The 15,784-nt window shown below is 41.5% G+C and overlaps 1 protein-coding gene across 2 annotated transcripts in view; it reads right to left on the reverse strand.

Moving 5' to 3' along the window:
• Positions 1-3,231: 3,231 nt before the first annotated feature.
• tango2 (transport and golgi organization 2 homolog (Drosophila)) overlaps positions 3,232-15,784 on the reverse strand; it is a 200,731-nt gene continuing 188,178 nt past the window's right edge. For both annotated transcript variants that reach the window (XM_060843430.1, XM_060843431.1), the window contains 2 exons: positions 6,036-6,140; positions 3,232-5,144 (listed from right to left, as the gene is read on the reverse strand). In XM_060843430.1, the coding sequence (XP_060699413.1) occupies positions 5,024-5,144; positions 6,036-6,140 (226 nt within the window). In that variant the 3' untranslated portion in view covers positions 3,232-5,023. The remainder of the gene's footprint in view (positions 5,145-6,035; positions 6,141-15,784) is intronic.

Below are 15,784 nucleotides of genomic sequence, written 5' to 3' on the forward strand. Positions count from 1 at the left end.
TTATGGATTCTCGAAAAGGTGAGTTAGGTTGAAGGGACAGTTTTTAGATTATGACATGAAAAGGCAATTTAACTTTGAGAGATCATTACAATTCAAAGCAAAGAGGTTTATTGCAAATGCTAGGGGTGACATTTATAAGAACAAACCAAGAGTCGGAAATGCATTCGTAATGAAAAAAAACATTTTCTTCACAATTGGTAATCTGAGAAGGAAATTGTATTCTCAGGATTTGCATGAATCAAATCATTTCATTAATACCATTAATGACGGGAAAAGCAGACTTCCTCACATTCTCATTATAAAAGGATTTTCAGACTATTTCGAGATGTTATGATTTCAAGTATTATGACATTCTAATTTTTTAAAAAATTGACTATTTATTCTTCAATTTTAGTCTATTCTCATTGACCTTTACATATCTTTTGGCGAAGAAGGTGGGGGGGGGACAGGGTGGAGTCCTGGGGGAGAAAGGATTTGTGAGTTCAGATTAAGTGATTGGAATGTGAGGACAGAACAAACTGGTGTGTCTAAGTGCTAGACTGGAAAGAACAAACAGTCCAATGGGGTAGGAGGAGGGGAGATAGGACATGGTGAAGGAGACTGTAACATGTAAAGCTAAAAATGAAGAAATGGGTGTGGGTTCACAATTTGAAGGTGTTGAATTCAATATTAAGTCTAGAAGGTTGTAAAGTGCCTAGTCGGAGGATGAGATGTTGGTCCTCCAGTTTGCACTGCGATTTAGTAGAGCATTGCAGCATGTCGAGGATAGACAAGTGGGCATGCGAGCAAAATGCTGTGTTAAAATGACTGCTGTGGGAAAGTTGGGGTCATGCTTGCACATGCTCTGGAAATGTTCTGCAAAGTGGTCACCCAGTCTGTGTTTGGTCTCTCCAATATAGAGCAAGTGCAGTCATTACAATACACAAGATTGGAGGAAGTACAGGTGAAATGCTGCTTCACTTGGAAAGACTGTTTAGGTCCTTGGATGGTGAGCAGGGAAGTGGTGAAGAAGCAGGTGTTGCACCTTCCACGGTTACACAGGAAGGTGCCGTCAGAAGAGCATTCTGTCTCTCTCTGCAGCAACCACTCCTGTCCTCGCCACATTTCAATCAGCTCTGACGAAGAATCATCTAGACTTAAATGATAGCTTGTTTTCTCCCATGGAGTCATGGAGATATACAGCATGGAAATATACTCTTCGGTCCAACTCATCTACCCAGACCAGATATCCTATGTAATTCTAATCCCGGATGCTGCCTGACCCGCTATGCTCTCCAGCATTTTTTGTTTTGAAAAATGAAAGATTTATGACTATTTTTAATTATTGGAATTTTAGTCTATTCAAATGTATGTTTTTTCCAGTGCAACTGGGCCGGTCTGCTGTAGAAACATACCTTTAATTTCTGTAAACATTGACCAGAGGCACATTGGTCTGTTGTTTTTAAGTTGCTGTATAGGTATGAAAATTGGTCTTCAACACTGAGGAATATAATGTGGAGTAAGTGATGCATCAGTTGTACAGAATCTTTGTCAGACTGCAACGAAGTACAGAATCCCAGGAAAAATGCATTAATTTTGGAAGGGGTACAGTGCAGATACACAAAGATTACTACCATGGTGTAAAGGATTAATTTTAAAAAGGCAGATTGTATTAACTTGGCTTATACTTCCTTGAGTTTGAGGGGCAATTTATTGGAGGTACTGAAAATAATTAAGGAACTTGATATTGTAGATGCTGTGAAATCATTTTTCCAAGCATGGAATCCAACACTAGTTGCCATAATCAGGAAGATTGTTTTCAGATGGGTTAGTGATATCTAGAACTACCTCTCCTTCAAAATGCTAGCAATGCTATTGAATTTAAATTTTCAAGACTGTTTTTGATAGATTTGTTAGTAAAGTGTATCAAAGGATTGGAATAAACGCAGATAAATAGAAATGTGTTTCATATCAGGATAATTTAATAGATTGTTGGAATAAACTCAAGGGGTTGAATTGTCTATTTCCACTCTTGTTTGAAAGTGCAGTATAAACCAAATCCAGATAATAGCTCAAATTAGCAATACAGGTAATTAAATCCAATCATGTAAAGCAGCATTTAAATCCAATCTCCTCCACAATTATTGTAGAAAGTAATGAGAGGGAAAAAAAAATTATGGAATGGTAGCATTGCTCACACTTAACTTAATTCAGATAGCCATGATGTGGAGGTGCTGGTGTTGGACTGGGGTGGACAAAGTCAGAAGTCACATGACACCAGATTATAGTCCAACAGGTTTATTTGAAATCACAAGCTTTTGCAGTGCTGTTCCTTCTTCCCACTTCACTTGACAAAGTAGCAGCATTCTGAAAGCTTGTGATTTCAAATAAACCTGTTGAACTATCATCTGGTGTCATGTGACTTCTGACTTAATTCAGATAGGGCAAATAAATCAGAGCCCAACATGGTAATGTTTCTGTGAGAATAGATAAACCTCTCAGCTAACCCCCTCGACTTCCAGAATTAGAAATTTAAAAAAAAGATGACATTTCTCATACAGATGTGAAAAATCCACCCATTATTACATTGATCCCTGTAAAACAACGTACATCTGACTTGCCCAGCCCCAACATCTTCCCTTTTGATATGTTGCTCATGCTGTTTTCATGCATCTGAGAGGTTGGAAATTACCTGTTCTAAGGTAACACCACTTGTCTTATGTCAAACTAAATGGCCACAATTGAAGTCAATTATATCTCTTTTGACTTTATTCAACCTTGCCAAATGACAGACATGAGCTGAAACTTGGGAATTGTTCATTTGGGCAAGCTGGCTTTGCCTTCTGCCACATCAGTTACTGTCCTTCCCTCTCCCAATTTTGCCAGAAATGTTTTATCCTTCTGAAGACATTCTTTGTTCCACAATCATTGGGCAGTAACTTATCAAGTATTTATTTGTCATGTATTAAGGTTGTCTTCCTAACTGACCTCCTAAAATAATCAAGGTTGAACCTATCAACCCTCACCCATCCTACTGTTCAATTGACTAAGATCATTAACACTGCACAGACAGAAAAATGAACCTGAAGCCATGGCACTTCTGGCCTTTATGGACATAATCAGGAGACCCTCCATGATTTATATGATTCAAAACTCAAAAATCTATTACAGACTTGAGTCAGAAGAAGAGTTTCTAAGAAAACCTGGAACTAATTTGAAGACTTTTTTTCAATAATGACACACAGACAGGAATTAGAGCACCTTGTAAATGGATTTAATATAGGCAGATTTTCCTATGTCACTTTACTGAATCAAATGACAGGGTGCAGCTACCAACAGTTAACTTTCATTGTTGGCATGTTCAAATAATTAATCCAAAATGTTCTGTGCATCTAATGCGTTTCTAAAAATAACATTCAGTACAATATAGTCATTTATACACTTTTAGAATTGACAATAATACCTTTTCTTCATGGAGAAAGCTCTCATTATTCTCTCCCTTCTTTGAAAGTTTAAGAAAAATCAATTGGTCAACAATTTTACTCCCCTTTCACTATAATGTTTCCATCTTTATAATTTACGTCCATCAATCTTGAGAACAGCAAATTATGTTAATGATGCTATCCCTGAATAGTGCAGCTTGAAGAAATTCCCAACAGTAACATGGATTGTGTGACAGGAAACTAACAGTGCAGTTGTGATGTACTCAGCCATGTTCTGTTCCTTCCTACTGGGAGTTCAGTAGTGCTGAGATTACCCTGAGGAAAGCCAATCCAACGTGTCAGGGAATGTAAAAATGTTCAGCATAAAGTTAATCTGGTAAATACTAAATGTCCCCTTGTGGCCGGTTACTGTGTAATATAGCAATATAGCAGAAGGCAGAGAATCAGCCACCAACAGCTCATAATGGTGAGTGAATGGGAGGGCAAAGATTTACAGGAATAGAAAGAGACAAAAAACTGTGGGGGTTGGGGTACAAAAAAGACACATTAATATCTTGATCCCTAATATTCCACACAAAAGTCTGGCCAACCTGTTTTTAAAAAAAAGTATGGAAGCTGAAATCACCCGCATTATTTATAAGAATACAATTGCACTGAACAATGGTAGAATTATTAATCAAACTGGAACAAATAAAAGCAGCTTCACACATAGATGCGCGCACACACACACACACACCATTCTGTTGAAAACATTACATCATCACACCTGTCTCTGAAGTTACAGAAGCCAAGTGGACAAACAGATCAACATTCTATACTTCCTAATTAATAAGATTTTGATCCTGTTAATGATCAAATCATGTAATTTTTGTAACCTATTGCATTTTTTTGGGCACTGGATCTTTGTGGCAGTGGGTGTTTATGGCACAATGATGAAATGACACAAGAGCAGAAGAAGAAGAGCACAAGACCTGCCACTGGGTACATGGTTGAATGTAACAACAGATTACGCGAGGGAAACTAGCAGTCTCTGCATGTGATTTTTAAAAAAAAATCTTAGATATGTTATGGGTCTATAATAATGAAAAGACTGACTGTAGCTGTGACTGTAAACAGCATTACCCTCTGCCAGAAAGACAATAAGTGGCTACCTGATTCTTGGTTGAATGGACTGAGATGGTGAGAACAGAGACAGGAGTGAACAAATCAATCAGTTTTGATTTTGGCTTCCTCATCCTGCCAAAAACATAAGTTCCAGCCAATACATACACACGTTCACACTCACATACATATATAGAGAGACTGCATACAGACAAACACGCAGTTATTCAATGAACACACATTTGCACAGACATTCAATAGGATACATTCACTGAGAAATACATACAAACATTGACTATAAACATATGGAACACCATGAAGCATTAATGATACTGTGCATTTTAAAGCATGGCAGTTGCTAGGCGACAGTATGATTTAATCAAACATTTACATCATTAGTGCCCCAGAAACCTGCAGGATCTGTGAAGTATGCTTTCATTTCCATTCAACTTTGTTCTCCATTCCTTTCTTTTTTTGACTGTGCATTGAATGGAAAGCTGTTAAATTTCAAGTTCGAACTGGAAGGAGCTGACTTTCCATTGGTTAGCATCAGGGTTGAGCATAGTACGCTCCGTGAAGGTTACGTGACCTTTTGCATCAACGAGGATGACTGTGTTTGTCCTGACAATGAAATAAGTCAAACTTTTCAATGAACTGAAAAGAACTTTGAAGTAAAAGAGAAACAAAAAACACAAAACAGAAAGATAACAAATGTCATGAAGAAAAAAAATAAAATGGAACAAAGTTCCACCCAATGGTCACCAAAATACTAAGTGCCGTTCCTACTATTGTGAGTTGAAAAATGTATGAAGGATTGTGGATTAAATAAATGAATGTGAACTTTTTGAGGGCTGTGCAGTCCATTCGCTGAAGAAATAAAACTTCGACAGCTTTCTGGTTCACCAAAAACTGCAGCCATTGAAAAACCTGATGGTTTCATGGTTTCCTCTTTGCATTGAGTTTGTTATTCATCTTGAACAAACCATAGGTATTAGGGTTGTATACTTTATAGGATGGCAGATTTTTAATTGAATTTGTAAAAGATAATGCCTGAAGTTTGATTATTGAGATATTCAGCTGAGTATTTAGCAGGCCAACAGCGCAGAGTCTACTCAGCAGAATATAATACCCAGTCAAATGAGGAAGCAGTAAAAGGTTTGTATACATAAACTCTTGGGCAGTCTCATTCCGCCCACCCTCCCAAATAACTGACAGCATGCAGGTTGTCTGTGCCTACACTTTCAGCTCTGTTTCCACAATTCCCCAAAAACTACGTGTGCATGTGCCTGTTACTTACTGTGTTAAAACTAGCTAATGTCTCAAAACTAAACTGTAATCTTCTAGGAAAACTGAGGGCACCAGCTGGTTGAAAGGGTTCAACTGATGGTTCTTATTTAATCCAAAAACACTGTGCTATGGTATGAATGTTTAGACCATTATTGTTTAGCCTTTGTAATACTAGTGAAACAGGATAACGCTGACTCCAACTTAATACATGTATGAGAAACTTACCGGGTGCCATAAGAGGAAGTGCGGACAAACAATGCTGAAATTTCCTTTAGTATCGGCCGAATGAAATCTTGACCCTGCTCCTCTATGTCAGGAGCTGGCAATTGGCTGGTGCAAAAATAATAAAAATCTATTATTAAATAGTGAAACACCTAATTATGTAGTCAATCTGCTTAGCTTGCTTCAAATCATCTGGCACAAGTCAATAGTTTCCTTTCCTCTAACTTTACCACAACGAGGTGTTCAATTTTTAAGACCTAATGACACTAATCTTTTGACCGAGCAAGAATTCCTGGTGCAGCATGGCATTGTATGGCACTCCTAAAGAGCCCAGGTTTGAATTGCATTCTTGACTAGCAGCTAATCCAGAGGTGCTCATCAGGTGGGATCTGTGCCACTGAAATCAGTGCTGAGAATGTAAGGGAAATAATGTAGTGAAAGTGGACAAAACTTAAAAATAGTCATAACCCTGCCAAATGTCCGATCAGTAGAACTCATCCTCAGATAGAGTCAGAGTTGTACTGTGCAGAGACTAGCTCCTTGGCCCATACTGGTCCATGCTGATCAAACCAAACCTGCACTTAGTCCATATCTTTCTAATCCTTCCCTATCCATGTATTTGTCCAAATGCCTTTTAAATATTGTTAATGTACCCGTCTCAACCAATTCTGCTGGCAGCTCATTCCATATACATACCACCCTCTGTGTAAAAAAAAATGCTCTTTAGGTTCCCTTTTATTCTTGCCCCTCTAACCTTAAACTGATGCCCTCTAGTCCTTGGTTCCCCAACCCTAGTAAAAGACTGAGCACATTCACCCCTTCCATGTCTCTCATGAGCTGATACAGCTCTATAAGGTCCCCAATCAGTATCATACACTATAAAGAAAAACATTCTAGCTTGTCCAACCTCTCCCTATAACTCAGACCATTGAGTTCAGGCAACATTCTTGTATGTTTCTTTTGCACTCTTTCCTGTTTAATAACATCCTTCCCATAACAAGGTGACGAAAATTGAACACAATACTCCAAATGCAGCCTCACCAATGTCCTGTATAGCTGCAACATAATTTCTCAACTTCAGTGTCCTGACTGATGAAGGCCAGTGTGTCAAAAGCCTTCTTCACTGCATTGTCTATCTGTGACTCCACTTTCAGAGAACTGTGAATCTGAAATCTTAAGATCCCTCTGTTCCACTACACTCCTTAATGCCCTACCAATCACCATGAAAACTCCTACCTTGATTTAACTTTACAAAATGCAAGACCTCACACTTATCTATATTAAACTCCATTTGCTATTTCTCGGCCCACTTCCACAACTGATCAAGGTCCTGCTGCAATTTCTGATCACCTTCCTCACTGTCCATGATACCGTATTTTAGTGTCATCAGCAAACATACTAATCATGCCTTGTACATTCTCATCCAAATCATTGATATAGATAACAAACAATAATGGGCTCAGCACTGACCCCTGAGGCACTTCACTAGTCACAGTCCTCCAGTCCGACAAGCATCCTTCCACTATTATCCTCTGCTTCCTACTATCAAGCCAATTTTGTATCTAATTTGCCAGCTTACCCTGGATTCCATTCAATCTAGCCATCTAGAGCAGCCTACTATGTGGAACCCTATCAAACACGCTACTGAAATGCACATAGACTGTGTCTCGTCAACTTTCTTGGTCACTTCACCAAAGAATTCTAACAAATTTGTGAGGCATGATTTCCCACTCACAAAGTCATGCTGACTACTCCTAATCAAACCTATCTTTCCAAATGCATGTATAACGTATCCTTCATAACCTTCTCAAATAACTTATCCACCACAGATGGTAAGCTTATTGATCTATAGCTCCCAGGCTTTTCTAGCAGCCCTTCTTGAATAATGGCACACCATTTGCTAACCTCCAGTCTTCTGGGACCTCACCCGTGGCTAACATTGATACTCTATGCTACTTTCTCCCCACCCCCACCCTCCTCTAGCTTATCTCTCCATGTTTCAGGCTCTCTGCCTTTATTCCTGATGAAGGGCTTTTACCTGAAACGTCAATTTCGCTGCTCCTTGGATGCTGCCTGAACTGCTGTGCTCTTCCAGCACCACTAATCCAGATACAAAGATATCAGCCAGGCCCCCCGGAATTTCTTCTCTAATCTCTTGCAGTGTTCTTGGATACATCTGGTCAGGGCCAGGAGATTTATCCATTGTCATACATTCTAATACATCCAACACCTCCTTTATTCTGATATGAACTTTCCCCAAGATATCACCCCTAACTTCCCCAAGTTCCCAAGTCTTTAAGTCTTTCTCCATGGTAAACACAGAGGAGAATCTCACAAATCTCCTGTGGTTCTACACATAATTGTCCCCTTTGGTCCTTTAAGGACCCTATTCTCTCTCTAGTTTTTCGTTTTCCTTTAATACACTTAAAGTACCTCTTTGGATTCACCTTAATCTTATCAGCTAAGGCTATCACATGCCCCCTTTTCGCCTTTCTCATTTTTTTCTTCAGTAAACTCCTGTATTTCCTGTATACCTTCAGGGATTCTCTTGATCCCAGCTGCCTGTAGCTGAGCCCTGTCTCCTTCTTTTTCCTGGTCAAAGCCTCAATATCTCTGGTCATCCAGGGTTCCCTATTCCTGCCAACCTTGCCCTTCACCCTCACAGGAATATATAGACCTTGAACTCTAGCTATCTAGCCTCTTACTTGCCAGAGGTCCCTTTGCCTGCAAACAAACTATTCCTATCAACCCCTGCAAGCTCCTATCTAATTCCATCAAAATTTGCCTTGCCCCAATTTAGAACTTGAACCTGTGGACCAGTCTTTTCCCTCTTCATAACTATTTTAAAATTAATAGAACTATGGTCACTGGTCCCAAAGTGCTCCCCCCACTGTCACCTCCATCGCCTGTCCTGCCCTGTTTCCCAAAGTAGGGGTTTTGCCCCTTCCCAAGTAAGATTCTCTATATACTGCTTGAGAAAACCTTTCTGAATGCACTTAACAAATTCCACCCCACCTAAGCCCTTAACGTTCTGGCAGACCCAGACAATGTTAGGAACATTAAAATCCCCTACTATGACACCCCTATTGTTCCTGCAAGTCTCCCAATCTCCCTGCATATTTGTTCCTCGAATTCCCATTGACTATTTGGGGGCTTATAGTACTACCCAATAACATCACTTTCCCCTTCTTATTTCTTATTTTCACCCTCAAAGCCTCATTGAATGATCCTTCTGTTATTTCATTTCTGTCTACTGTTATGATACACACCTTAATTAAAAATTCAACTCCCCCTCCCCTCCTTTCACCACCTCTGTCCCAGCTACAATGGTGCAATACCTTAGCAGGGACGACAGTGGAGGAACAATGGCAGATATTTCTGTGTATAATGCAGAAGATGTAAGATCAGTTCATTCAAAAAGGAAGAAAGATCCTAGGAGGAGGCATGGGTGGCCGTGGCTGACGAGGGAAGTTAAGAAACATATAAAGTTAAAAGAGAAAAAGTATGACATAGCAAAGATAAGTGGGAAAATGGAGGACTGGGAAGCTTTTAAAGAACAACAGAGGATTACTAAGAAGGAAATACGCCAAGAAAAAATGAGGTACGAAGGTAAACTGGCCAAAAATATAAAGGAGGGTAGTAAAAGCTTTATTAGGTATGTGAAAGGCAAAAAAATGGTTAAGACTAAAATTGGGTCCTTGAAGACAGAAACAGGGGAATATATTATGGGGAACAAAGAAATGGCAGAAGAATTGAATTAGTACTTCAGATCTGTGTTCATTGGGGAAGACACAAGCAATCTCCCTGAGGTAACAGTGGTTGAAGGACCTGAACTTAAGGGAATTTATATTTGCCAGGAATTGGTGTTGGAGAGACTGTTAGGTCTGAAGGTTGATAAGTCCCCAGGACCTGATGGTCTACATCCCAGGGTACTGAAGGAGGTGCTCAAGAGGTGGATGCATTGGTGATTATTTTCCAGAGTTCGATAGATTCGGGATCAGTTCCTGCGGATTGGAGGGTTGCTAATGTTGTACCACTTTTTAAGAGAGGTGGGAGAGAGAAAGCAGAAAATTATAGACCAGTTAGTCTGACCTCAGTGGTGGGAAAGATGCTGGAGTCTATTATGAAAGGATGAAATTACAACACATCCAGATAGTAGTAATAGGATAGGTCAGAGTCAGCATGGATTTATGAAAGGGAAATCATGCTTGACTAATCTTCTGGAATATTTTGAGGATGTAACTCTGAAGATGGACGAGGGAGATCCAGTAGATGTAGTGTACCTGGACTTGCAGAAAACTTTTGATAAAGTCCCACAAGGAGGTTAGTGAGCAAAATTAGGGCACATGGTATTGGGGGCAAAGTACTAACTTGGATTGAAAGTTGGTTGGCTGACAGGAAACAAAGAGTAGTGATAAACGGCTCCATTTCGGAATGGCAGGCAGTGACCAGTGGGATACCGCAGGGATCGGTGCTGGGACCGCAGCTTTTTACAGTATATATTAATGATATAGAAGATGGTATTAGTAATAACATTAGCAAATTTGCTGATGATACTAAGCTGGGTGGCAGGGTGAAATGTGAGGAGGATGTTAGGAGATTACAGGGTGACCTAGACAGGTTAAGTGAGTGGTCAGATGCAAGGCAGATGCAGTTTAATGTGGATAAATGTATGGTTATCCACTTTGGTGGCAAGGACAGGAAGGCAGATTACTACCTAAATGGAATCAATTTAGGTAAAGGGGCAGTATAAAGAGATCTGTGTGTTCTTGTACACCAGTCAATGAAGGTAAGCATGCAGGTATTGCAGGTAGTGAAGAAGGCTAATAGCATGCTGGCTTTCATAACAAGAGGGATTGAGTATAGAAGCAAAGAGGTTCTTCTGCAGCTGTACAGGGCCCTGGTGAGACCACACCTGGAGTATTGTGTGCAGTTCTGGTCTCCAAATTTGAGGAAAGACATTCTGGCTATTGAGGGAGTGCAGTGTAGGTTCACGAGGTCAATTCCTGGAATGGTAGGACTACCTTACGCTGAAAGAGTGGAGCAACTAGGCTTGTATACCCTTGAGTTTAGAAGACTGAGAGGGGATCTGATTGAGACATAAGATTATGAAAGGATTGGACACGCTGGAGGTAGGAAACATGTTTCCGCTGATGGGTGACTGCCGAACCAGAGAACACAGCTTAAAAATACGCAGTAGACCATTTAGGACAGAGATGAGGAGAAACTTCTTCACCCAGAGAGTTGTGGATGTGTGGAATGATCTGCCCCAGAGGGCAGTGGAGGCCCAGTCTCTGGATTCATTTAAGAAAGAGTTGGATAGAGCTCGCAAGGATGGTGGAATCAAGGGTTTGGAGATAAGGCAGGAACAGGATACTGATTAGGAATGATCAGCCATGATCATATTGAATGGTGGTGCAGGCTCGAAGGGCAGAATGGCCTACTCCTGCACCTATTGTCTACTTTTTATATTCATATATAATCAACAAGTTGTTGATTAAAAAGCAAACCCCTCCACCTTTTGTCTTACCCAAGGATGCTATATAGTCCGTACGATGGATAGAAAAACCATCAGCCTGATGTGCGCAGTTGGGAATGGATGGGTTGAGCCAGGTTTCTGTGAAGCTGAGTGCGCAGCAGTCCTGCGGTTTACACTGGAAGCTGAGCCGTGATCACGTTACAACCTGGGCAGCCATTGCTCTCCAAACCTTGAATTCCTCACCCATCAAATGCTGCCCCTTCTATCTACCACAGGAATTTACCGTGGCTATACTAACTGCTGTGTACATATGGCCACAAGCAAACGTTGAGGAAGCTCTAGTTGTACTGTACTCCACCACTAACACCCAGGAGACTGAACACTCCGAGGTCCTGTTTATTGTAACTGGTGACTTCAATCAAGCCAATCTAAGGAAGGTGTTGCCCAAGTACAACCAGAACATTATCTGCCTCGCCAGGTGCCTGAACATTTTAGACCACTGTGAAAGATGCCTACTGCTCCCCTTATTTCAGGAACTCTGACCACAATGCCATGTTTCTTCTCCCGGCTTACAGGCAAAAGCTTAAGCAGGAGACCCCCCCTTGCGGATACAGGTCCAGGGCTGGTCGGAGGAGGCACAGGATCAACTCTGGAATCGGCTGTCTGGAATCGGCTGATTGGGCCATGTTCAAACACTCTGCAAGTACCTTGGACGAGTACGCCACCAGCGTCACAGACTTTATCAGCAAGTGTGTGGAGGTCTGCATACTGAGGAAGTCAATCCGGGTGCTCCCCAACAGGAAACCCTGGATGAATCAGGACATACACAGCCTGCTAAAAACCAGGTGTGAGGCCTTCAGATCAGGAGACCACTCAAACATAAGGAATCCAAGTATGACCTTTGCATAGCCATTAAGACAGCCAAAGACCAATTCGTGTATGGAATGAGCTGCCAGAGGAAGTTGTGAAGGCTAGTATAATTGCAACATTTAAAAGGCGTCTGGATGGGTATATGAATAGGAGGGTTTGGACAGATATGTGCCGGGTGCTGGCAGGTGGGACGAGATTGGGTTGGGATATCTGTTTGGCACGGATAAGTTGGACCAAAGGGTCAGTTTCCGTGCTGTATATCGCTGTGACTAAGACACTATGATCCAAACTCTAGACCCAGATAGACGCCCGGTGACTATGGCTAGGACTAATTGACATCATAGGTTCTAAAAAAGAGACGGTGCAAGATAGCAGACGATGACACATCCCTCCCAGATTGTCTCAACGCCTTCTATGCTCACTTTGACCAGAATTTCGGCGGAGAGATAACACCTATTCTGACAAGTCCCTGACGAACCTATCCCAACAGTCACTGCATCAGAGGTCAGGTTAGTTTTCCTTTGTGTGAATCCAAGGAAAGCAATGGGATTAGACTGAGTACCAGGCTGTGCACTCAGCATGTACAGATCAACTGGCAGAGGTCTTCTTGGACATCTTCAACCTCTCCCTGCAGCAGGCCACTGTCCCTGCCTGTTTCAAGAGAGCCAACATCATCCCTGTGCCCAAGGCGGCTCATGCAGCATGTCTCAATGGCTACCGCCCAGTGGCCCTAACATCGGTGGTCATGAAGTGCTTTGAAAGGCTGGTCATGGCATTAATCAATCCGGCCTCACTACTACTCTTGACCCACTCCAATCTGCCTATTGGATCAACAGATCCACGTCAGATGCCATATCACTTGTTCTTCACTCCTCCCTAGAACATCTTGACGTCAAGAACAGCTACATAAGAATCCTTCTCATTGACTACAGTTAAGCCGTCAACACTATTATCTCCTCAAGACTAATTACTAAACTTAGTGATCTCGGACTAAGCCCCACTCTCTGTAACTGGATCCTCAGTTTCCTGATCCACAGGCCACAATCAGTGAAGATTGGGACAATATTTCATCCTCACTAACACTCAACATGGAGCCCCCAGGGATGCGTACTCAGCTCCCTGCTGTGCTCACTGTATACCCATGACTGAGTCGCCAAATATCAGACTAAAGTAACTGTAGTCAATGAATAGAATTCTTATGTAGCTGTTCTTGGTGTCAAGATATTCTAGGGAGGAGTGAAGAGCAAGCGATGTGGCATCTGATGTGGATCTGTTGGTCTGATAGGCCAATTGGAGAGGGTCAAGAGCAGTGAGGCTGGAGTTGATTAATGCCATTTTGAAGTTCGCTGATGACACAACCATAGGCAGTTGAATCTCAGAAGGCGATGAAATAGACTACATACGGGAGGTGGAAGACCTGGAAAATGGTGCACTGTGAACAACCTAGCTCTCAATGCCAGCAAAACCAAGGAACTCATTACTGATATTCAGTGGGATGTTATTCATGCCCCCCTACACATTAACAGCATAGAGGTGGAACGAGTGACAGCATCAAGCTCCTGGGAGTGGTCACCAACAACAAGCTTTCTTGCACTCTTTATGTGGATGCACTGGTTACAAAGTCCCAACAACGTCTCTTCTTCCTGAGAAAATTTGGCATGATGGCAAATACCCTTGCCAACTTTTATAGGTGCGCCATCGAGAGCATTCTGTCTGGCTATATCACTACCTGGTATGGCAACTGTACCATTCAAGATCGGAGATGGTTATAGTGAACTCAGCCTGGATAATCACAAACCTCCCATCTATTGAATCCATCTACCAGGCCCGCTGTCAAGGAAAGGCCACCAGCATTCTCAGAGATCCATCCACCCTGGCAATGTTTTTCTACAACCTCTACCATCGGGGAGAACGTACAGAAGCCTGAACACTTGCACCAGCTGTTTCGAAATAGTTTCTAACCTGCTGTTGTTAGAATACAGAATGGACACTCAAACTCTTAGCATTCGCCTGTACCTGTGTTTTCGTTTTGTCGCTGTTTACCTATTATTTACTTATCTATGCTACTTAACTATGTGATCTGCCTGTATTACTTGCAAGACAAAGCTTTTCACTGTGCCAATGAATTCAATTCAATTCAATTCAGTGAAGGCTGGAATTCAGCTTTTGCAGCTTCAAATTGCCTTGCATTTGTGTGAGAACCTCATGCAGCTTTCAGCTCTGTAAGGTCAGGAAGGAGAGTTCAAATCCAGAATAAGAGATACCTTGAGTGAGTATGTAGTTTGGGGAATTTAGAGTATGAGAATTCGGTGTAGAAGGGAAGAGGTGTTTTCACTTGATTTTTTTTTAGTTTGTAAGGTTTTTTTTAAAATAGGGTAAATTGAAGCCCAGGACTGGGGGCTCAGCACAAACGAGTGACATCACGGGTACACTCTAAGTTCATTGGTTGGTGATAGCTTACTGATTTGATGATTTAATAAAGGTTACATTCAGATTAAAGGGGAAGAGGGGAAATATTTAGACTGCAAACTAAAAGACCAATGTGAAATTTTAAAAAATTAAATTAAAACAAAGTAATTAAAATAGCGATGCCAGGCCAGGTGTAATGTTGTAACTGCATGATGTGGGAGCTGGTGGATCCCATTGTGGTTCATAGTGACCACTTCTATAGCAAGTGTTGGTGGTGTGAGGAACTCCGGTTCAGAATTGATGACCTGGAGTCTGAGTTTCAAACACTGAGGCACATGTGGGAGGGGAAAATTTACTTGGGTGCTGTATTTCAGATGACTGTCATACCCCTTAGATTAACTAACTTGAATTTGTTCAGTGATCAGGGTCAGGAGGGCATGAAAGGTAAATAGAAAGATCCATGAGGTAGTGCAGAGGGAGCTTTAGCCATTGAGCTTATTGAACAGGTTTGAGATTCTTGCTCCCTTTGGGGCTGAGAGTGGCTTATGGGAGTATGAGCAGACTTACCTCTGGTACAGGGAGCCATTCAACAGTGGGGAGAAAAGATAAATGAAATTATAATCAGGGATAATATAGCCCAAGGAATAGACACAATTCTCTGTGGCCATGATCGAGAGTCCTGAAGGCTGTGTTGCTTGCCTGATGCCTGGGTTCATGATATCTTATCTGGGCTGTAGAGGAACTTCAAGTGGGTGGGGAAGGATCCAGTTGTCATGGTCCATGTAGGTACCAGTGATACAGGTAGAAAGAGGAGAGTGGTTCTACTGAGGAAATGAGTGCAGCTGAGGGGTTAAATTAAAAACCAGAACCAAAAATGTAATCATCTCTAAACTGTGACCAGAGCCATGAGCAAATTCACAAATGATTCCTGAAGAAGGGCTTATGCCCGAAATGTTGAATCTCCTGCTCCTTGGATGCTGCCTGACCTGCTGCG

The sequence above is a fragment of the Hemiscyllium ocellatum genome, chromosome 24, assembly GCF_020745735.1.
Source record: "Hemiscyllium ocellatum isolate sHemOce1 chromosome 24, sHemOce1.pat.X.cur, whole genome shotgun sequence".
NCBI lineage: Eukaryota > Metazoa > Chordata > Chondrichthyes > Orectolobiformes > Hemiscylliidae > Hemiscyllium > Hemiscyllium ocellatum.